General features: G+C 51.2%; 1 protein-coding gene across 1 annotated transcript in view; it reads left to right on the plus strand.

Annotated features, from left to right (window-relative positions):
* The first annotated feature begins 1,085 nt into the window (after positions 1-1,085).
* TRPV1 (transient receptor potential cation channel subfamily V member 1) overlaps positions 1,086-23,518 on the plus strand; it is a 31,891-nt gene continuing 9,458 nt past the window's right edge. Inside the window, exons 1-12 of the mRNA XM_032616759.1 lie at positions 1,086-1,263; positions 9,566-9,884; positions 10,624-10,778; positions 10,853-11,005; positions 11,387-11,527; positions 11,673-11,971; positions 12,835-13,014; positions 15,790-15,948; positions 16,811-16,906; positions 18,335-18,405; positions 21,494-21,659; positions 22,057-22,123. Coding sequence (XP_032472650.1) covers positions 9,598-9,884; positions 10,624-10,778; positions 10,853-11,005; positions 11,387-11,527; positions 11,673-11,971; positions 12,835-13,014; positions 15,790-15,948; positions 16,811-16,906; positions 18,335-18,405; positions 21,494-21,659; positions 22,057-22,123 — 1,774 coding nt within the window. The 5' untranslated portion in view covers positions 1,086-1,263; positions 9,566-9,597. The remainder of the gene's footprint in view (positions 1,264-9,565; positions 9,885-10,623; positions 10,779-10,852; positions 11,006-11,386; positions 11,528-11,672; positions 11,972-12,834; positions 13,015-15,789; positions 15,949-16,810; positions 16,907-18,334; positions 18,406-21,493; positions 21,660-22,056; positions 22,124-23,518) is intronic.

The raw sequence follows: 23,518 nt of genomic DNA on the forward strand, positions 1-23,518 counted from the left end.
CTGGCAGTGTGTATTCTGGATTGGAGGGTGGATGTTAGGAGAAGGGTCCCAATTAGAGGAACCTAGAAAACAGCCTGTGAGAGATGGTGAGGCTAGAACCAGCCAGGGGCAGAGGAGTGAACGCCAGCCCTCCGGCTCGCTCCCCTGTCCCGGCCACACACACTATCCTTTGGCCTTTGACTACATACATATGATGTTTACGTGGCTTTCATGTTCTCTGTTTTCCTTTTCTTCTCAAGTGGACTGAAAGCTCCTTGGGGGCAGGGTCCCTATTAGGTGTTCTCTGCCCCGTCCTCCTCCTGCATCTGAACTTGGGCTGAGGTCCACCTCACAAGGCAGAACGCTACACCTTGGCCAAGGCCTGACTGATGCCATCCGCCAGCTGCAGTCCCCCTGCAGCATATTTGCCACCGGATTACAACTGCATCCAGGACCTCGCTCAGTGTTTGCTGTTGGCACGGCCTGTTGGCTCCTGGTTTGTACCTGTTACAGGGAGCCCCACCCTGTAAGCGTCAGAGAGAGCCTAGCAGGTCTTCCTCCTTATCCATCACAACCTCCTGGAGGGCAGAGACCACCCTATTCACCCTAGCCACCGCTCTGGGTGCGCAAAGTGCACAGTGGGCCTCAGGAAAGAGGGTGGGTCACACCTGACCACTTCTCAGGCGTGATTAGATGAACAGGCCACATCTTTGAAAGTGAGATGTTCTTGGTATAGAGATGCTCATTGCGTGACTCATGAACATTAAGGAAATCTTGTTTTTTTTCATCAGAAAACAATTAGTCACCACCTCGAGCTAATGGCCGGATACAGTTCAGCAGTCAGCAGATGTGAGCTGAAATAATGAGGAGATGTACAACCCCCCAGAACTGCCTGGAGACTTACCAGCTCACAGAGCCCATTCACATCCATATCCTTGCTAATCCCCAGCAAAGCCCCTGAAAGCAGGCCGGGCAGGTGCTCTCACCTGTGTTGTGGATGAAGAAGCAGGCCCGGAGCTTCAGCTACCGCCCAAGTTCAAGCAGCTGGCGTCTGACACAGCTGGGCCTCTTCACTCCTGCTTCCATTCTCTGCCTGCACCCCGCCAACCACTTCTCACTCTGTTCTGGTCCCTCTCTCTGGGTCCCAGCTCTGCAGAGCAGGGCTCAGCCATGGGGTGCCGAGTGGATGTCGGCTCCCTCCCCAGCTCAGATGCCCAGCTCATCTGCTTCTGTAGCACACAGACCCCCCTCCCAGAGCCCTCCCCTCTACGGGAGCTGACTCTTGTGAGTACTGCTGACACTAACGCACAGACCAAATGCGAAAAGGAAAGTAGTTTTCTTCCAGGTTTGCTGTTTTCCATCTGAATCTTGGACCCCTGAAGCCATTTAAAATTTGGGAGGCAAGACGCATAAATCAGGACAAGATTTAGAAATCTCAGTGCAAGATTTAGAAAGCTCAAGACAAACTAGTAGTGTTGTCACTGTCCTTGGTGGGGGCGTGGGCGTTACGGGCACCTGCGGTCGTGTCTTCACCAGTCTCCGTGGGGCTGGGTCTAGCACGGCCTGCTTCCCACCAGGTTCCTCCCGAGGTGGCAGGATGAGTGTTCCCGACTTTGGTAATCAGCCTTTTTCAGCACATGGGAGTTTGCTGGTTTCTAGCTGTGCCAGAAAGTCTGGCTTCCAATCTGAGAAGAGCCCAGGTGGATGAAAAAAATCTATTAGGCTCCCATTGCCAGGGTCAGTGTGCCCCACGGTGGTAACACAGAGGGAGAGAGAGACCTGTGGCCATTATTGACGTTAGCAGTTTTAGCCTAGGTCACACCAGATGGGGCCCAACCACCTGCTGTGAGACCTCCAGCGCTTTCCCGTGCTGCCTCTGGTACCCATCAGAGCTTGGAGGGAGTGCCCCTTCCCAGAAGTCATCATTAAAACATGATCTACTTACAAAGAGTTTTAATGGGCACGTCATTACATAGATCCAAGAACACAGTGTTTCAAATTACGACCCAGAAACCACACTGATGGTGGTGAGGCCCAGCCCTGAGGTCCCGTCCCAACACTGTTTCCTGAACTTTAGTGGAACCACTCAGGGCAGGTGCTGTTCAGATAAAGCCGGGCCAGCGTGCACCTTTGGGAAAGGCACGGAGTTAGGCTTGGAGAAGGGAAACGGAGGGCGCCGGAGCCTGTGTCGCCCAGGAGCCGTTAAAATCTGCAAAGCCGGGTGCAAACATCAAAGAAGTTAAAGCCCAATACAAATTTTAGGAAGCTCCAGCTGAGACTAGTACGGTTGTCACTGTTCTTGGGCAGGTTACATAGCCTGTCTGCTCTTCATTTCCTCATCTCCAAGGTGGGAACAAAATTGTACTCACCTCGTGAAACTTTGCAAGGGTCCAATGAGAGAGTGCCTATAAAGTGCTTATCCCAGAACCTGGCACTCTGTCTGCCGTTATTGTTGTCATTGTGATCAAATGTACCAGCAGGCCCAGGAAGGCATCGTTTGGAGGAGGTGGGATTTGAATGATAGGATCTCAGCATCCATAGGTCTCACCTGACACTTGGGCCGTAACGGTGGGTTGAGTGGGATGGATGTTGGGCAGAGGGAGGGCGGAGGAAAAGCGTGGAGGCAGGCACCGTGGGTGTGGCTGGGGAGGAGGTGTGTCTAGGTGACAGGAGGAGGTGGGCCACGGTGGGAGAGGGGACCGGGGATGTGGGCTCAGGGTGCCAGGTGGAGGGGTGGGGTCTTGATTGGTAAGGGGGCCACGATCAGGACAATGTTCTAGGACTAGGGACTGGGAGGTGGCAGGCTGGGAAGCCTAGACTGGGGAAAGGAGGCACTTCTGGGGCTTCTGGTGAGAACTGTCTGCCAGCTGCCGTGAGGGATGGACGTGTGCCACAGAAACAGCCCAGACAGTGAGGACAGAGAAGAAGAGGGTCGAGAGGACAAAGCATGCCGGACTTGGTGACCAGAAGAAAGTTGGTGCCTTTATAGGCAGGGGCATTGAGGGGAGGGAATGTCGGGGGAAGAGGGGTCCATCTTGGGATGTGCTGAGGGGAAGGGGTTTGCAGTCTTTACCTGGAGATACCGGGAGGCAGGGATGGAGCCCAGGGGAGAGGGCAGGGCTGGACGCCTGGGTGAAGGAGTCGCTGGCTTGGGAATGTCAGGTGGGGTTCTTGGAGGAGTGAGGGTCTCAGAGAGGGGAAGGAGGAGGTAAGGGTCCCGAGGAGCACCTGTGTGGAGGGGAAAGGCTTGGCAAGGAGAGGCAGCCAAGGAGACCAACATGGAGCTGTCGGGGAAGGAGGAGAAGGGCCAGGATTTCCCCTGCAGCCCTCGGAGCGTGTGCGGTACCAGGTAGACTCTGGGATGTTGTCAGCCCCAATGGCTCTGTTACAAAGGGGACACATTTAGTGACAAGTGTTGTCCTCACCAGAGGCAAAAATCACCTTGGAGGCTAAGGGGACGGTCCTGGTGGAGAAGTGTGACCCACCACTTTGCTGGACATTGCTCCCTGGGCTGGCCGGTTCTCTCAGTGCCTTCCTCAGATGTCTCCCTCCCTGTGCCTGGGGGCAGCTCAGGGCTGAGACCCCGGCCTGGCCCAGGCAGCGTGTGAGCCAGGGGCTGTGCCTGACCCAGTGTCTGCATGGCACTGTCTCCATACCGAGGTGTATTTAATGCCACTCAACTGTACACTTAAAAATGCTTAAAACGGTAACTTTTAAGTTATACATATTTTACCACAATTTCCAAAAAAAAAAAAAAAGAATGAATTCCAAGTTTCATTTATTCAAAAATTAATTTTTTTAAATTTTTATTTATTTATGGCTGTGTTGGGTCTTCGTTTCTGTGCGAGGGCTTTCTCTAGTTGCAGCAAGTGGGGGCCACTCTTCATCGCGGTGCGCAGGCCTCTCACTATCGCGGCCTCTCTTGTTGCGGAGCACAGGCTCCAGACATGCAGGCTCAGTAATTGTGGCTCACGGGCCCAGCTGCTCCGCGGCATGTGGGATCTTCCCAGACCGGGGCTCGAACCCGTGTCCCCTGCATTGGCAGGCGGATTCTCAACCACTGCGCCACCAGGGACCCCCTCAAAATTAATTTTTTTGGAGTATAGCTGATTTACAATGTCGTGTTAGTTTCTGCAGTACGGCAAAGTGAATCAGTTATACATACACATATATCCCCTCTTTTTTAGATTCTATTCCCATATAGGCCATTACAGAGTATTGAGTAGAGTTCCCTGCACTATACAGTAAGTTCTTAGTCGTTCTAAAATTTCATTTTATTTTATTTTTTATTTTTGTTTTGGCTGTGCAGCATGTGGGATCTTAGTTCCCTGACCAGGGATCTAAGCTGAGCCCACTGCAGTGGAAGCTGAGTCTTAACCACCGGACCGCCAGGGAAGTCCCCCAAGTTTCATTTTAATTGAAGCATTTTAGCTTCAATTTTAGGCACATATCAAACGGCACACATATGAAAAGGTGTACAAGCAGGGGACATGGTATGGCGTGGTGGAATGGGCCTGGCTTCCTGGCCCAACCAGCAGTGTGACTTGGGCAATCATCTAATCGCTAGATGTCACAGATTTCTCATCTGTAAAATAGCTACGACAGTCTTTACCCTCCCACTGTGCCGGGTTGTTGCGTGGCCTAGGAGAGTGGGTGGTGAAATCTTTTTGTAAACTGTAGGAAGTCATGCCGGATCCATGTGATGTCTGCACTTCAGTGTCTGACTCAGGGGTCGGAGCTCGTAAGCTACTCCAGGCAGGGCTACAATGGGCCTTTCTGGCACATGGCCGCTCTTTTCAGGCCGTGTCTGACCCGCAGCTTATTGGAGTCCTATTGAGTTCCCAGGGGCAGCTGCTAGGTCAGCCTCTCAGGCATTTTGGGTGGCAGCCTGTATGCACACCTGGAAAGACTTTGAGACTTTTCTCAACCAGTTTCCGGGAGGGAATGAAGCCCTATTGGAAGTGATGAATTAACTTTTCCCTTGTTCCTTTAGGGTCATACTAGGAGGCGTTAGAAAATAAACCCTCATCATTTGCTGTGTTCTGTGGTTCCGTGAGGAACCCCAATTGAGAAAGGCCGGAACTGGCAGATGTAGAAGTGCCCCCACCATCATCCCTGCCCCAGATTTGGGCACACAGGGAATGAGAGGCCCAAGAGAGCCAGGCACTTGTTCAAGGTCACACAGAGTTGGTGCAAAGGCAGCACTCAAAACCAGGAGGCCCCTAATTGCCAGGCCAGGATTGCAGGATGGGTGACACGACCCTTTCCATTCCTTCTGCATTTTGAAAATGGAGCAGTGCTCCATTTACATCTCTGGCTGTGAAAGTGCATTTGTTGAGCTGTTTCCCCAGACCACCCGGTCTGCAAGAGTGGTGGGTTTGGGAGGCCTGAGCAGCGCCCTTCTTCCTTGAGAGCTGAGGTCACCAGCTCTGGCTTGTTCTGGGCTGCGTGTGGCTAATTGCATTGTGGCCCCAGCACTAAGTGGTTTCTGAAAAAAAGGGCAAAAATGATGGGAAAGACTTTGGGGTCCACTGGGAATCGGAGCCTCAGCAACAGCGGCTGCTACCATTGCTGGAAACGTTTTCCTTGAGTGCCAGAGGGCGCCCACAGCCCATCCCTGTCAGTGCGGAGCAGCCGCAGCCCGGGGAGGGGCCGTGAACCCTCACGGAGGGAGGCAGGGGAGGCACCTCTTCTCCCCACAGCAGCTCAACTCTCCCTACGAGTGGAACGGCCTTTGAGCTCACCGCGCCTGCTGAGTCTGGGGTGTGCCTGCATCTAGCTGGTGAGTCCCTTTTGTAGTTGGATGTTCGCTTTTAGAAACATCTAAAAGCGTTTGACAGCATAGTGAGCTGTCAAAAGCTGGGGTATGCCTCTTCCCAGCTGTGTGACTACGGGCTGTTCAACTAGCCTCTCGGCGCCTCACTTACCCCATCTGAAACCTGGGGATAATAACAGTGGCTTCCTCAAAGCCCATGGTGAGTCTTAAGTGGTGCCGGAGTCGTAGGGCACTTATCCTAGCTAATCGTGAGCACTTGGTAAGCGATGGTGGAGGTTGCTATTATCACTGTGTATCATCTGAACCAGGGGCATCCTGGGGTGAAGAAGCTTTGGCTGCTGCAGAGGCCAGCGGTTCGTGGCTGGAGGATTCAGTGCGTAGTCCTCTCTGGAGTGAGGGAGCGCTGGGCCGGCAGGCAGGAGCCCTGGGTCCTTGTCTAGCCTCCACTCTGTTTTTGGTAGTGTTCCTCTGGCTCTTCGTCCACGGGTTGCAAACCCAGCTCTCCATCCCTCTTTAGGAGATGCTCAGTAGGAGACGAGAATGATCAAGGCCGGGTGCTAGACCAGCTCCCAAAAGCCCGAACGGAAGCCCGACGCAGATGGATGCTTTGGGCAGAGAGGGGAGGAGAAGAGCTGTACCCCAGGATGTCTCACCTGGACTGGGGAGAGGGGAAGGGAGGCCTCTCCCAGGTGATGGGCAGTGTCCTTCCTGGCTCTAGAGTTGAGAAAGACCCGGAGGCCAAACCAGGCCTTTGCTGGGCAGAGTCTTTTCTCGAGACCATCCTTTAGTCCAGATGGGTGAATTTGTGAATCTTATGTAAAACAGAAACACCATCTCCATCAGACACCCCAAATCGCCGTTGGAAATTCCCCCAACTCTGTAGAATGTTTGGCTCTGACAGGTGCATTGCCATGGGGCGCACGTGCTGGGCACACCTCAGGCCTGGCAGTGCAGACTATCTTGCCCCTGTTCACCGCCCCCCACCCCCAGCCTAGAGCAAATGGCCTCTTAGTCCCTGTCCCTCCCTCTGTCCTGGGAGAAGCTTGGTTTCCAGTAGGGAATCAGGTGCAGGGCCTGCAGGGAAGATTCAGGGTTTGTTGACTGACTGACTGATAGCACTGTGTGGGCTGCTTCATGCTTACTGAGTTTGGTTAGATTTGGACAAGTCAGAGAATGAGGCAAAGCTGCAAGAAAGAACAGCACTGAAAGGTCTGTTGAGGCTCCTGCTAATAGGTGCTCTCTTGTCGGGCTGTTAAGAGCTGCTAGCTGGGAAGCAGGTTTATTTTTGGTTTTGCAGCCAGCCTTATCCAGAGGGAGACATTCCTGGGAGAGCCAGGCCTGGCATATGGCCTGGACCTGATTTGTGTTTGTTGTGGGGTTTTGAGCTTCCTGGGATGCTTGTTTTGAGCAGGAGGGTGCTGCAGGTTTGGGGCTTCTGAATGAAAGGGCATTGTCCCCACCTGCCTGGCCCCAGGGCTGGGAGGGCCTGGTCTGATTGGCCCCCAGCTCTTGGTGTGTGGTCTGGGGCTGATTTTCATGACTGAGAAAGAGCCCTGAGCCTTCCGGTGGGGGGGTAGAGTGCTAGAGAGGCTCGGGGGCCAGGCTGCCTGGGATCAAATCCAGGTTCCACCTTTTACTAACTGTGTGACCTCAGGTAAGTAATATAATTGCTCTGTGCCTCAGTTTCCTCATCCGTAAAAGATTTCCCTCTTAGAGATGTGAGAATAAAGCGAGTGAATGCCTGTAAAGTGTTAGAACAGTGTTTTCCTTTGCACAGCATGGGCTCAAACACATCAATTCCTCTGATTCTCATTAGCCTCCTGTGCCTTTTAATCGCCAATACGATGCCCATCCTATGAACAGGCCTCGATGGGAAGCTTCTCATGGCTTCCTGCCATCTGAGCAGTAATGTCCACATCTTGTTCCTTGGCGTTCAGGGCTGACAGCCATCTGGTTCCGACCCCACTGACTTCCTCTTCATCAGCTGCTCTGGGGGTCTCCATCCTCTTCCCTAGTCCCAGCTCAGCCTTGTTCCATTTCCAGGCCCAGCTCATCTGTCACCTCCTCCACGAAGACTTCTTCAGCACCCCGGGCCCTGCTGTGGTTCCCCTGCCCCAGCCAGCACCTGGTTTCTGTCTCCAATGGGGTCTCAGTCCTCTCTGTGCCCCCAGCACAGGGCTGGGCACCCAGTAGTGTCAGTGGATGGGTGTTGAATGATGGGATGCACACATGGGTGTTGGTTGGAAATGGGGCATACTTCCTGCAGCAGGGTTTCCACCTAATGGATGAATCAGAGAAAGACTCAGGCCCTCCTGAATGCAGAACAACAGGCAGGAGTGGAAACGAGCCTGTAGTCATCGTCTGTCCTATTCACAGGATGCGAAATGGTAAGGCTGCCTCTTTTTCCGCGTGGATCTGGGCATCAGATCATAGTCGAGTTATTGTCACAGCCCAGTCACATGCTCTGAGTTTTCACTGCCTGAACTTTCACTTGAACATGCAGGCTTGAGAAGCCTCCCATTCCTTCAGTGGCTGTTTTCTGGAATCCGGCCACTGCCGGAACATGAATCTCTCTAACTTCCTATGGAAATGGGAGCCAGAGGGTCTGTATCTGATCTCATTCCTTTCCCAGCACAGCTTTTTTTTTCGTAAAGACATGGATCTGGTAAGTGCCCTGCCCAGGTGGAGTTCACAGGGCAGGGTGCGGAGATAACGGTGAGGCATAGAAATTGCTAGACTGCATGGTAGACGGTGCTAAGAGGGCTGTGAGGAGGGATGAAATGAACTGGGCCCCTCTGGAGGGGGAGGGGAGCAGCACGATGAGTGCAGGGATTAGGGGACGTGGAGGAAGTGGCATCAGTGGGGAGGTGGCATCTAAGTGGTGGTGCGGTTTGGACAAGAGGAGAAGGAGGAAAAAGCACCCCATGTGGAGGCATTGTGGAGGCCAAGGTCCCTGAGATGTGGGACAGCGCTGGGTACCAGGGAGTGATGGTGCCCAGTCGGGAGGGGAAGAGTAGGAAAGGAGGTTAAGAAAGAGTGGAAAACAGTATCAACAGCAGTTTACAGCCATAGGTGCTGGCACCAGCTGCCAGTGTAAGTCCAGGTGTTCAGGCCTAGAAGGCTCACCGGCGCTGAATCACTTAAAGTCTAAAAGTTCAGGGCCAGGATGCTTGAAATACACTGATTTCACAAAGATGACAAAAAGTGCAAAAAATCCCCTGCAAACTCAACAGTTGCAGCAGCCAGGTCGAAGAGCAAAGGTAGGAGAGTGCGTGGCTGATTGGGGGTGTGGGTGACACACAGCACCCAATGGCCCATGCAGTGTGGAGTGTGAGTGCCGGTCTCTGCCAGCAGCCACCTTGCTCCTGGGGACGCAGACTGCTCGGCTCTTTGGGGCTGAGCCATCCTGAGCTCCTCCCCAGATGCACAGCCAGAGATTAGCCTCTCCTCCTGTTTACCGTATTCTGATCTTGGAGGGAGGCAGAGCAGTGGTTATCATCCCTACACTGCAGACAAGGCAACTGAGGCCCAGAGAAGAGGAGGAACCATCCATCCTGATGGTTCCAAGCTGGGGGCTCATTCATTCCTGGAGGCTGCTGGCCATGGGGCTGCTAGGCCTGCTCCCCCTGAGGCCTCTGGGGTGGGAGGTACAACACCCCTGAAAGCTTCCTTTCTGGAAGGCTGGGGGCAGGAGCTGTCGGACTTCTGGGCTGTCCTGCTTCACAGGAGCCTTTGCAACAAGGGCAGTGGGGGCTAGGGTCATGCAGCCCTCCAGCTGGGAGCAAACCCGATCTTGGTGGCTGCCCGCAGGCCGCCTCTTGGGCCACAGAGGATCTGGCAGGATGAAGAAATGGGGGAGCTCAGACTTACGGGAATCTCAGGACCTGCGTCAAGAGGACTCCTGCCCAGAGCCCCTAGATGGAGACCCTAACTCCAGGCCAGCTCCAGCCAAGCCCCACAGCTTCCCTGTGGCCAAGAGCCGCAGCCGGCTCTTTGGAAAGGGTGATTCGGAGGACACATCCCTCATGGACTGCTCTTATGAGGAAGGTCAGCTGGCATCCTGCCCGGCCATCACAGTCAGCCCTGTTGTCACCGTCCAGAGGCCTGGGGATGGTCCCACCTGTGCCAGGTAAGCTGCATCTGGAGCTCAGCCTTCCTCTCCACCAGGAGCCTAACTGGCCCAGCTGGCTGAGGCCCCAGCCATGGAGACACCATGTGATACTCGAGTTTATGGGCTGAAGGTCATAGAGCTAGGGAGCTGGGGGGCCTCCAGAGGTCGCCTGGTCCAGCGTCTGTACTCATAGGACCTTCGGGACATGTGGCCACACATGCTGGTGTATATGCTGATCCTAGCTGCTGGCTGATCTCTGGGTCCAGCCCGAATCGTGAGGACTCTAAGTTGGAAGGCTCAGGCGCAGCATGCTTTTAGACAGAGTGCGAAACAGTTCCAGTGAGAGCGCACCAGCCCTCCCACCTCCCCCGAAGCAGGACAGGGACTGCACAGGGCTGGATGGCTTCTGTGGCCCTGTGAGGATGCTTTTTCACTTAGCAGAGGCCAGCCAAACCCCTGCCCTCCATCCCCTCCAGGCTCCCCCAGCCTCTGAGCAGGCAGAGAAGTGAGTGGCCCGGGTATTGGAGGAAGTGGAGCCTGCAAAGACTTTCTAGATGATGCCTACACACAGGGTGGGGACACAACAGGGGTACACGCGCCCCACTGTTCCCTGTTACAGCCTGGACTGAGCGGTGGGTTTTGTATCGTGTTTTTTCCCCTTTTGGTTTGCCTCGGGGTTTAGTTGTGCCCCCTGACAGGTTCTGAAGGCCTCAGGGCTGAGACCGAGTGTGAGACGAAGGTGTTTTCTGGTCCATAGGCAGCCATCCCAGGACTCTGCTGCCGAGAACCTCAAGCTCTATGATCGCAGGAAGATCTTTGAAGCTGTTGCTCAGAATAACTGTGAAGAGCTGGAGAGCCTGCTGCTCTTTCTGAAGAATAGCAAGAAGCAGCTCACGGACAGCGAATTCAAAGGTGGCCCGGAAGCTGCCGGGTCCCGGGAGCAGCCCCGCCGTGCTGCCTGCTCTGACCCCCACTTTGTCTTGCAGACCCGGACACAGGGAAGACCTGCCTGCTGAAAGCCATGCTCAACCTGCACGACGGGCAGAACGACACCATCCCCCTTCTCCTGGAGATCGCCCGGCAGACGGACAGCCTGAAGGAGCTGGTCAACGCCAGCTACACGGATGGCTACTACAAGGGTGAGGGAGGCCCGGGTGGCATGGCTCTGCCCACAAGTTTGCCTGGAGCCAGGAGGGCACTGTCATGCCCGGGAAAGGCTCTGAGCTCCTTACTCTCTGTCCAGCCACTGAGTTGGGATCTCCTCATCCTGGGGGTCCCTGCACCCCCCCACCCCCCACCGCCAATGGCTTGGTGCTCCTTACACTTGGGCCATTTTGATTCCTTCAGCTCCCAGTCTGGTGTTCCCTGTTCTGGGGGTCTCTACTCCTGCCTCAGGGCCTCCTTGGGCCTCCTTTGGTGGGGGGTCATGCTGCATGTTCTGCCCACGCCCACCCCGGCACCTGTCCGGGCAGCCCCCGCAGGACGATGAGCACAAAGCCAACAGCACGCGTCCTCCACAGGCCAGACGGCACTGCACATTGCCATCGAGAGACGGAACATGGCACTGGTGACCCTCCTGGTGGAGAACGGGGCCGACGTCCAGGCCGCGGCCAATGGGGACTTCTTTAAGAAAACCAAAGGGCGGCCTGGCTTCTATTTTGGTGGGGAGACCACGCGGTAGACACTTGGCTTTTTGATGATTGCTAAGGGGAGGTTTGAGGTGGAGACGGGGGGAGTTGGAGGCTGGGTGGTGCAAGGGCCAGTCTCTTCCTGGGGAAGCCCACCGCTTGCCTGTGTTGGCTGCAGGTGAGCTGCCCCTCTCCCTGGCTGCGTGCACCAACCAGCTGGGCACCGTGAAGTTCCTGCTGCAGAACTCCTGGCAGTCGGCCGACATCAGCGCCAGGGACTCGGTGGGCAACACTGTGCTACATGCGCTGGTGGAGGTGGCTGACAACACAGCCGACAACACCAAGTTTGTGACGAGCATGTACAATGAGATTCTGATCCTGGGGGCCAGACTGCACCCCGCACTGAAGCTGGAGGAGCTCACCAACAAGAAGGGGCTGACGCCGTTGGCTCTGGCTGCCAGCAGTGGGAAGATCGGGGTAGGGAGGGGGCATCATGCCTGAGCAGGGGGTGCTGTGGGAGGGGCCTGCCTACCTTCCTAAGCTTCTGACATCGCCACCGCGCAGAGCCCTGATGCTGCCCCACCAGCCTGTAGAGGGAGGGCAGGGGGCAGTAGAGTCAGCCAGGGGAATTGTGAGATGCTGAGCAGAATTCATCAGCTCACACGCGGCCGTTTCTGATTTCCAACTCTGAGCATCACCGACAAGACACAGAATGGGGGTGGGGCGCTGGGGTCTGGGGATGGGGGTGGGTTGAGCTGAGGGTGAAATGGAAAGAGAAACTGTTGGTGTTTTTTCATGGAAGATAGGACTTTTGGGTGATATGGGGTCCTAATGGGGTGGGGCAGGCCCAAGCCTGTGGATGATGTCAGGCCATGGAAGGCTGAAGGTGGGTCTGGGCAATTGGGAACTGGAGGGGAAGGGGCTTCTCAGTACCAGAGGATTCTGGGAGCTTGACTGTTCATACTGAGTCTCTTAGGATGAGAACATTGGTTTTATAACCTTTATAACCTTGGTTTTATTTCTTGGATTTTATTTCCTTCTGGCTTGAGGTTTTCTAGAATGGACCACTGCAGTCCTTCACTGTGAGATGGGAGAAATGGGGGGCCAGGTGTGATCAGGTGATGGGTCCGATGTGGCTGCAGTTGGGGTCTGAGGCAGTGGGAAGTTGATCTTGATGGTGGTCAGGAGGCTGCTAGATCGGGGTGGGGCTCTCCTGGGGCTTGGCCGGGGTCTCCAATGGGCTGGGAAACAGAATTATTCTTGGAGCAGGGCTGGTAGGGAATGCAGCCTGCGCAGGGCCCCAGGCTGGCCTCTAACAGGCTCTTGTATCCCTGCGGCAGGTCCTGGCCTATATTCTCCAGAGGGAGATCCAGGAGCCCGAGTGCAGGCACCTGTCCAGGAAGTTCACCGAGTGGGCCTACGGGCCCGTGCACTCCTCACTGTATGACCTGTCCTGCATCGACACCTGTGAGAAGAACTCAGTGCTGGAGGTGATTGCCTACAGCAGCAGTGAGACACCTGTGAGTGGGCTGAGGCTGGGACCCAGCCAGGAAGGGCTTCGGGTCTCACTGCACGCCAGCCCCTACTCCCACTCCCTAATCTGGCTCTGGCCCCTCCCATCAATGGAAACCTGCTACCCGGGGCCTACACCCTGCGGTCTCATCTCCCCATTCATTCCCGCCGAATGTCTTCTTGCATCATACAGTCAATATATGATAATATTCCCATAAAACTTAAATATTTCAAAAATACATAGACAAGAAAAGAATCCTCCTTTTCTACCATATAAAAACACGTAGCTTCATTTTGTTTATATAAATGGGATTATACTATATATAGTACAGAACAACCATGTTTTTCACTTAGTGGCATGTTTTATTTTTTAATTTTTTAAACTTTTTATTTTGGCTGCGCTGCTTGGCTTGCAAGATCTTCCCCGACCGGGGATCGGACCCGGGCCCCCTTCAGTGGAAGCACAGAGTTCTAACCACTGGACCGCCAGAGAAGTCCCTGTAGATAGTTTTATATCAGCACACATGAGTCTGCTTTATTAAAAAAAATTACTGCAAGTATTCCATAGAAGGAATGGGGTGTAAATATCCACAGAATGACATTTGAGTTATTTCGTTGTTTTTTTTTTTTCCTACTACAATGCTACCGGCCACTTGGCATGGGTTTGAGAATTTTTCTATGAAGGACACCTGGAACTGGAATTGCTAAGTCAGAAAGTATGGCCTCCAGAAAGATTTCATGAATGTACTTGCCCACCACCCATGGGTACACATCTACTTGTGTCCTTGCCAACCTGGGTATTACCAATCTTTTTTTTTTAACCTAGTTTAAGCCCATGGAGTCCAAAATGCTATCTCATTGATGTCTTTTTTTTTTTTTTTTTTTGCGGTACGCGGGCCTCTCACTGCTGTGGCCTCTCCCGTTGCCGAGCACAGGCTCCGGACGCGCAGGCTCAGCGGCCATGGCTCACGGGCGCAGCCGCTCCGCGGCATGTGGGATCTTCCCGGACCGGGGCACGAACCTGTGTCCCCTGCATCGGCAGGCAGACTCTCAACCACTGCGCCACCAGGGAAGCCCTCATTGATGTCTTAATTCTTGTTTTCTTGCTTACCGTGGGGCTGAGAATTTTTTCATGTGTTTTCAACCATTCATATTTCTTTGGTAGATTTCCTGTTCCTTGTCCTTTGCCATCTCTTCTACTGGACTGTTTGCCTTACTCTTTCAGTGTGTAGATGCTCTTGTTACGAAATGAATTGATCCTTTCCCTATTGCACATGTTTCAGATATTTTATTTTCTCCTAGTCTCTTGCAAACTTCATTTGCACCATTTGCTTATACAGAGTTTTCATTTTGAGAGCCGAATTGGTTAGACTTTTTCTTTCATAGCTTTTGTGACTTGTATCTTGCTTTGGAAAGCCTTTTCCACTTCAAGATTGCACGCACATCTTCCAATACTTATATTTAGTTCCTTTGTAGGTATTTTATGTTTGGCTTTTAAATTTATCAAGAATTGATTTTTGTGTATGTGTGAGGTAGGTGTCTTACTTATTTTGTTTACAGATGAGGGTCCCAATGCCACTTAATGAAAAGTTTATCCTGCCACCACTGCTGTCCCATCTTTCTAAGGTGACAGATGCTCCAGGCCCTGAGGCTGACTTTGGGGGCTGTAGTCTGTGCTGTTGGTGATGATGGGCTGCCATGATGTCTCACAGGGCAGAGGCTGCATTTACAGGGATAGAATCCAGAGGAGGGAGAGGCCTGGCTTGCTTTGTTCTGTCCTGTCAGCTCCCACCTGGGCTGCCATGCTGAATCTGGGCCTCTGACTCAGAATCCCTGATGTAAGTGTTCCCAGAGGGCTGGCCCAGGTAGGAAACAACCTCAAGAAGGACTGGGGTGTTTGGCCTAGAGAGGAGAAGGCTCTGGGGCCACGGCTGCCATCTGCACATCTCTGGAGGCTTTCAAGGGCTGGAATGCAGTACTGGGGTCCCGAGTGCAGAGCGGGGACCACTGGTGGGAAGCAGAGAAGACCAACTTTACTACAGAGAGCAGAATTTCCCGACAAGCTTCTTGGGGCAGCAGAGAGCTTCCCATCCCCAAAGGTATTCAAGAAGACACTGAACATGGTCCTTATTTGGGGAACTCCAGCTTGGGTCAGAGTTGCACTCAATGGCCCAAAAAGTCTAGGATGACCTGATTTTGGCTCATCCACATCCTAGGAATACTTGAACTTTACAGAGAGCTCGTTGATGTGAGACTTTTGCCCCAAAGCAATACTTGTAATGGTGGTATCCCAGGCACTGGGCCCACTCACGGCAGGAAAGACTTCCCCGTTCCCTTCAGTCTCATGCATAGGTAATTGCCACTCCCACCTGGATAGGCTGTCTGACTCAGGGCCGGAAATGGGAGAATTAAGGAATTCAGAGGCCTCTCCCTCAGCAGCCTCAGGCTAAGCTCTGCCTGTGCCAGCCTCGTCCCGATACTGTGGGAACAGCAAGGATGTAGGCTCTTGGGAGAGCGTTATTACGGAGAGTGGGCGTAGAATGTCGGGTGACACTGGTACGCTCTTGAGTGTCAGGGGCTCTTAGGGTCACGTGTCCAATTTCACCCCTTGTTCGCTGCACAACAGAGACACTGAGGCCCACAGGGTGGGCCACGTGGGGAGCCGGCCGTGACCCTCCGCTGCTGTCCGAGCTGAGGGTGTAGCCTGCAGAGACGTGGGTGTGATGTGGTCCTGCGAGTCGGGTCCGGGGTGGGTGAGCCTCACTCCTCTTTGCTCCCCTTAGAATCGCCATGACATGCTCTTAGTGGAGCCGCTCAACCGCCTTCTGCAGGACAAGTGGGACAGATTCGTCAAGCGCATCTTCTACTTCAACTTCTTCATCTACTGTCTGTATATGATTATCTTCACCACGGTCGCCTACTACAGGCCTGTGGAAGGCCGGGTGCGCCTGAGGCTCAGGCCTCTGCGGGGGACAAGGGGAGGGGACGGGCGTTCCTGTAAGACCCCAAGACCATGGGCCCAGGCCAGACCCTGGAGACATGGAAGAGTCACCTGGAGATCTTACGTCCCTGTGCTCAGTCCTCCCTCTCCTGGTCGTCTCACACCCCTCTCCTGTTCTCAGCCCCTCCTTTAGCCTCTGGGTTCTGAGAGGCTGAGCCTGTGGTCGCTGAGGTCCCTGATTGCAGAGGGGCAGTGCTAGGTTAGAAAGGATGCAGGAACTTATTAAACATGGATGCTTATTAAAGTCCGTGCTTATTAAACATGGATGATAGGCTGGAAGGAAACCCACTCTGGAGCACTGTGGCTGAAACACAAGGACGACACACACACGTGCGTGCGCGCACACGTGCGTGCGTGTGTGTGTTTGACGGTGACGTCTCTCCCTCCACCATCCGTGGGGAACCTTGACAGTTCTGGGAGACCAGGGGTTCGCCATAGGCTGTGGGAACAGCAGGAAGCACATGACATTGGATCTGTAAGGGTGCCTCCACCTAATGCCACCACGGTCCTCCCAGCCAAGCAGAGCTCCAGGTTAGGACATCATCCAGGAGACAGCACAGTATAGTAAGGACACTCCTCTTAGCAGCTGGAAGCTGCCACTTTGGAAATCAGGTCCCACAGAGGGGCCTCCTTGCAGGTGTCCCCATAATTATGCATTGTCTTTATTTGTGTCTCTCTCTCCTGATGGAGGCTGAGCCTCTCCAGAAGGGGCTGGGTCTCAATCGCAGGGCTCTGTGCCAGGTAAATGTTTGTTGAATGAATGAATGAGTGAATGGAATCACTAACTTCTCTGCCCTTTGCAGCCTCCCTTTAAGCTGAAACACACCGTTGGGGGCTATTTCCGAGTCACTGGAGAGATTCTTTCTGTAGCAGGGGGAGTCTACTTTTTTTTCCGAGGGGTAAGCATTCCTTCCAACTCCGTGAGTTTCCACTATCACCAAAACAAAAAGTCAAGAGACTCACTCAGCGTTCACCCACTTTTTAGTTCATCAGCCACATAATGGCCCTGATAGAGGAGCTTAGAGATGCACAGGTGAAGATGAGATCCCTCAGGCATTCACGGCTGTGGGAGGGTGCAGGTTTGCCCAGTGGGTCCCTGCAGACCCAGGGCAGTCATGCTTGAAGACAGGCAGTCAGGGCTCTCCACTGAATGTAATATTTAATTACAGAGATAGAGTGGAAGCCTCTTAAGAGACAGGATCATGACTAGTAGTTGTTTAATTAATTGAAACAGCCCATTATAGCTCTGAATAATGAAAGAAATCTATATGTATACTGGAACCATTTTATTTTAACTAAAAACTCAAACATGCATATTCCTTGGCCGTTCTTCTAATATATGTGGAACCACTGTTGCATGTACAAATGGACCTGAATGCAGAATTTGAGATTATTGTGATTTTTTTCCTTTAATCTTTTTTTTTTTTTGCGGTACGCGGGCCTCTCACCTCTGTGGCCTCTCCCGCTGCGGAGCACAGGCTCCGGATGCGCAAGCTCAGCGGCCGTGGCTCACGGGCCCAGCTGCTCCGCGGCATGTGGGATCCTCCCGGACGGGGGCACGAACCCGCGGCAGGCGGACTCTCAACCACTGCGCCACCAGGGAAGCCCCCCCTTAATCTTTTTTTTTTTTTCCCCCTTAATCTTTTTGATCTAAGCTACACCTCTTTTTTTTTTTTTTTTTTTTCAGTAACTCACCTTTAAGGAGTCTTTCCAAATCACTGGACTCTGTCTTCACAGAAACAACTGTTCCTGTTTATTTTCACCCTCCTAGTTTATATTTTAGTAAAGTACAAAGCTGCAGTAGCAAGTGCAGTGGGCAAAAAGCATTATTGGCAAACAGGATTAACCAGTGGGAGGGCAAGGCGGGTATGGGTGTCCTGGAGGGGAGCATGCACCGTGGGCATCAGTCAGAATGTTTTCGGGGAGTGGAGAGCACTGGTTTATCCTGGAGAGTTAGTTCGGTGGAGGATGGTTAAAGAATTTTTACTGTAATTCAAACTTCTTTAAGAAAATTAGGAAGAAAAAGTACAAATTAAAAAGAAGGAAAAAAAATCACCCAATTCCATCATTCAAGCACAGCAATTAATAACATTTTGGTGGTTTTCCTTCCCATCTTTGCTTCTAGGTATAGCTGTAATTCCACTCTATTTTAAAAAATCTTCCGACCGAGTACATAACATTACCCCACTAGCCTGACCCATCCTGTTCCACTGTCTTCATTATCTTTGCTTTGATGCACTCCCATGGTCCATCGTGGCTCCATTTAGGAAGCATTCTGGGCGCTCACCATTTAACCTTTCCTGGGATCTTACTCTGTTTACCTGCAGATTCAATATTTCCTGCAGAGACGGCCATCACTGAAGACCTTATTTGTGGACAGCTACAGTGAGATGCTTTTGTAAGTGATACTGACTCTTATGCCTCTGTAGCAGATAGCATCTTTTGGCCATGAGACCTGGGGTTACAGCAATCAGCTCATTCTCACTCATTCTCTCACATCCGCTGGGCCTGGAACATAGTAGGGCTTCACAAGCATGTTGAATGAATAATGGAAGGCACCCAATAAACGTTTGTCGGGTGAGGAATACTGAGGGTCCACTCTGTGCCAGGTATGTTCCAGGTGCTAGGGAATTTCTTTTAAATCTGGCACATCTGAAAATATTTCTACTATACCTTCACGTTTGATTGATAGCGAGGTTGGTTATAAAATTCTTTTAAAATTTTGAAGATATTTCTCCATTTTTTCTTTGCTTTCAATATTAAAGGTGACAAGTCCAAAGCCATTCTGATTCTGAATCCTCTTTTAAGACCTGTTTTGGTTTTTCTCTTCGTAAACCTATAGTATCTTCTGTTTATTCCTAGTGTTTGGAAACTTGATGTTTCTTGATGCAGATTTGTTTTTATCCAATGTTCTGGGTACTTAGTGGGCTCTTTCAATCTATAAATTTATGTCCTTTATTTTTTTGTATATTTTCTTGAATTATTTCTTGATCTCTCTTCTGGAACTCCTGTGATTTGTATATTGAACCTCCTGACTTAGTCCTGAACTAGTTCTTACATTTTTTTCACTTGTGTTCTCTTTATTTTTGTCTCTTCTTTCTGGGAGGTTCAAATCAATTTTAATTTCCAGCCTTTCTATTGAGTTTATTATTTATTTTTATTTTTATTTTTTTTGAGTTTATTATTTTTGATATCATGTTTTTAATTCCTAAGTGCTCTTTTAAAAAAATTCTATTTGTTCCCTTTTTCTTTTTTTTTAATAAGTTTATTTATTTATTTATTTTTGGCTGCGTTGGGTCCTTGTTGCTGCACGTGGGCTTTCTCTAGTTGTGGCGAGCCGGGGTTTCTCTTTGTTGCAGTGTGCGGGCTTCTCATTGTGGTTGCTTCTCTTGTTGCGGAGCACAGGCTCTAGGCGTGCGGTCTTCAACAGTTGTGACTCACAGGCTCCAGAGCGCAGGCTCAGTAGTTGTGGTGCACGGGCCTAGTTGCTCTGCGGCATGTGGGATCCTCCTGGACCAGGGCTTGAACCTGTGTCCCCTGCACTGGTAGGTGGATTGTTAACCACTGCGCCACCAGGGAAGCTCCTATTTGTTCCCTTTTATAACACTTTATTCTTGTTTCATGGATGCAATATCTTCTTTTGTCTGTCTACGACTATTAAGATAGTTTTTGGTAATTTTTTTCTTTTTGCGTAGCTTTTGTTTTCTCCAAATTGTTGATTCCCATTTGCTTGTTTTGTTCTCTCTTTCACGTAGAGGCCATTCTCAGAATATTTGGAAATCTTTGATGTCTGCTCATGATTAAGAGTGGAGGATTGAAAAGCTGGTTGGAAGCTCTTAATGTGTGAATGAGGCTTATCTTTTTTTTTTTTTTTTTTTTTGCGGTATGCGGGCCTCTCACTGTTGCGGCCTCTCCCGTTGCGGAGCACAGGCTCCGGACGCGCAGGCTCAGCAGCCATGGCTCACGGGCCCAGCCGGCATGTGGGATCTTCCCGGACCAGGGCACGAACCCGTGTCCCCTGCATCGGCAGGCAGACTCTCAACCACTGCGCCACCAGGGAAGCCCGGTGCTTATCAATTTTTAGCTGCATTATAGTCTGGTCTAGATAAACAATTTGTTGGAGAATGTCCAAAGTCAATCTGTTGCATCTTTTCAATCTTCTATCCGGAGGGAAGAAGTCTAGCTGCCAGCTTCCTGAGAGCTGAGTGGAGAAGAGGGCTTTACGTAATGTCTTTTATAGAAATCACATAATCTCCTGTTTTGGGTGAAATACCAATGCTTTCTTGGGTGTCTGATGAAACCGGGTCCAAAGACCCTCTGCTTTATCCTCTTCAGAGACAGCACCTCCACTCTTACTCACGTCAGGTCTCTTCACCTCCCCTCGAAAGCCTTTTGAGTTTCCTTGATGAAACGAGTTGGTTCTCAGGTTTCCGCACTATGGATTTGGCTTTGGCTTTCTTGGGTCTGCTAGGTCAGTTTCCATGTGTTCACTACGTCCCAGCTTCCAGAATTCCTAGGTGGGGACTCCATTTGCCTATGTCAACTGGCGTCAGTTCTTATTTTGGCCAAGGGTCTGCAGATGCCGAGGAATAGTTTTTCTTTGCAGCGGAACTCCAATTGACGAGCCAGTTTAGGGGCACTAGTTTTCAGTACACTCACATCAGCACAGCGGTGACTTTTTGCTGGGTTCTCACACACAAATGGGAGGTTGGGTGGTCAGTGCAGGCTTCTGTGTTAGTGCAGCTGTTGGGCGGGCACTTCCGGGAGGAGGCCGTGATGAACAAGGAGACCTGCGACGAATAAGTAAAGAAGGGACCACTGAGCAGACCCTGTCACAGGATCGTCGTAGGATAATGATCATAGGATCGTCCAGACGTCCTCCAGCCTGTCCAGGGCTCCGACTAGGGCAGCCCTCACCAGACTAAAGAGTGAAAGGACGTCTTCCCTGGCTCCTCACCTGAGTTTGAGGACCAGCAGACTCTACCTGTGGTTCTTTCAGGCGAGCGCAGCCTAGACCTCCTCAGAGGCCTAGGCCTCCTAGGTTCTCTGTTGTCCGTGAGGTTATTGTTCCCAGGGACTGGGCAGGGAGGCTATTGGAGCTACAGCCCTGTTTCTCAGCCTTTTTTCATTATTGCCTTTTTAGAAATTTTTTTTCCTGATTGCCCCTCCCATGAAATCTCCTACTGCAAATGTACTATGTATGCGTTTATGTGCTGTATTTGTATCTGTGTTTTGTGTGTAAAAAGGATAAGATTTGGCACGTGCAACACCCCCTCCCCCCGCCCCCCGAACTGATTTTTGCCTCTTGGGAGCGATACTCCTCCCACTGAGACTCATGGGCTAAAGGAGGGAGGACAGCCATCCCCAGCTCACCCGTGGTCTGGGGCTGTGCCTCTGAGGAGAGGTCCAGGCATCTGGGGTCTTGTCTGTGAGGGTGCAGGCCCCCCGGTGCCCATGGACAGGGCTTGCTGTCCCTCCCCCGTCAGCTTCGTGCAGTCGCTGTTCATGCTGGGGACCGTTGTGCTATACTTCTGCCACTGCAAGGAGTACGTGGCCTCCATGGTTTTCTCCCTGGCCATGGGCTGGACCAACATGCTCTACTACACCCGCGGCTTCCAGCAGATGGGCATCTATGCTGTCATGATTGAGAAGGTGGGTGCCGGTGCCGGAGCGGTTCTCCGCAGAGCCCGTTTACCTCCTGAGTGTGTGGGACCCGGTCCCACACACTCCATCCACCCTCTGTGCGTTGTCTGGGGAGGTGCTGCTTTAAGACCCAGTTTTGCAGAGAATTCCCCAACAACTGAAACTTGACCTGCCACATGCCAGGCCCCCCTCTCCCACCAGAAAAAGGCCCATGGGCAGGGGGCGGGGGGAGCTGTGGTGACTCCCTCATGACACCTGAGCTGAAAACCACCAAACCAAACCTACCTGTCTGTCCTCTGATTCCACTTGGGCTCAAGATGAACCCCCAGGCCGACACAGTCCTGGCCCTTCTCTTGGCCCCTCCTGGGCCTTGATTTGCTTCTGACAAGCCTGCTCTCTCCCGCAGATGATCCTGAGAGACCTGTGTCGCTTCATGTTTGTTTACCTCGTTTTCTTATTTGGGTTTTCCACAGGTAACGGGCTTGGTCAGGGCTGGTGGGGGGCAGGGGGTCCCGCTGACCTCAGCTTCCTGAGGACCCTGCAGGGCTGGGTGGGGAGAGACCCACCGGGGTGTGTGTCTGCAGGTGACAGAGCAGATGGACAGTGAATACACTGAAATAGTAGAACTTAGAAATTGATTCATAAAAGATTTTAAGTCATTTTAGAGGTATGAAGTGCTGCTTACCTATAGTATAGCTGCATTTTGGCTCAATTAAACTTTTTAAAAATTTTGATGTTATTTCAGAAAAGCCACAAGAATAGTGCAAATAACTTCTCTATAGTCTTTACTCAGATTCCCCAAATTTTACCACATTTAAAAAATCACTTTCTCTCCGAGCTACACACACACACACACACACACACACAGACACACGCGCGCACACACACACACACACACTACACCATACTTAAAAGAACAGAGTGAGTTGCAGACATGATCAGTCCTTTACCGCTAAATACTTCAGTGTGTATTTCCTAAAAACAAGAACATTCACTTACATAAACACAGCATAATGATCAAAATCAGGAAATCAATACCAATACAGGACTATTAGCTCATTTCCAGCCTTATTCAAATTTCACCAATTGTCCTAAAAATATCTTTTACAGAAATGAAAATCCCAGATCACGCATTACATTCACTTGTCAAGTCTGTTTAGTCTCCTTCAGTTGGGAGCAGTTCCTCAATCTTTCCTTCTCTTTTGTGATCTTAGCATTTTTATTGAGTAAAGACCAGTTTTTACAATGTCTCTCAGTTTGTGTCTGTCTGATGTTTCCTCACAATTAGATTTCGGTATACGTGTTTGGTCAGAATATCAGTGAAGTAATGTGTGTCTTCCTTATATCAAGAGTCCCGTGATGTCTGTCTGTCCCATTTCTGATGATAACTTTGTGGTTCTTGTTTTAGAATTGAAGTATAATTGATTTACAATATTGTGTTAGTTTCAGGTGTATAGCAAAGTGATTCAGTTACACACATATATGTATGTTTTTTCAGGTTATTTTCCATTATAGTTTATTACAAAATATTGAATATAGTTCCCTATGCTATACAGTATATCCTCATTGTTTATCTATTTTATGTGTAGCAGTTTGTATTTATTAATCCCATACTCCTAATTTATCCCTCCCCTCTTCCCTTTCCCCTTTAATAATGGTAAGTTTTGTTTTCTATGTCTGTGAGTCTGTTTCTGTTTTGCTTATAGATTCATTAATATTATTTTTTAGCTTACACATATTAGTGGTACCATATACTATTTGTCTTTCTCTGTCTGACTTACTTCACTTAGTATGATAATCTCTAGGTCCATCCATGTTGCTGAAAATGGCAATATTTCATTCTTTTTTATGGCTGAGTAATATTCCAT

Source organism: Phocoena sinus, chromosome 20 (genome assembly GCF_008692025.1).
Source record: "Phocoena sinus isolate mPhoSin1 chromosome 20, mPhoSin1.pri, whole genome shotgun sequence".
In the NCBI taxonomy this organism is placed as follows: Eukaryota; Metazoa; Chordata; class Mammalia; order Artiodactyla; family Phocoenidae; genus Phocoena; species Phocoena sinus.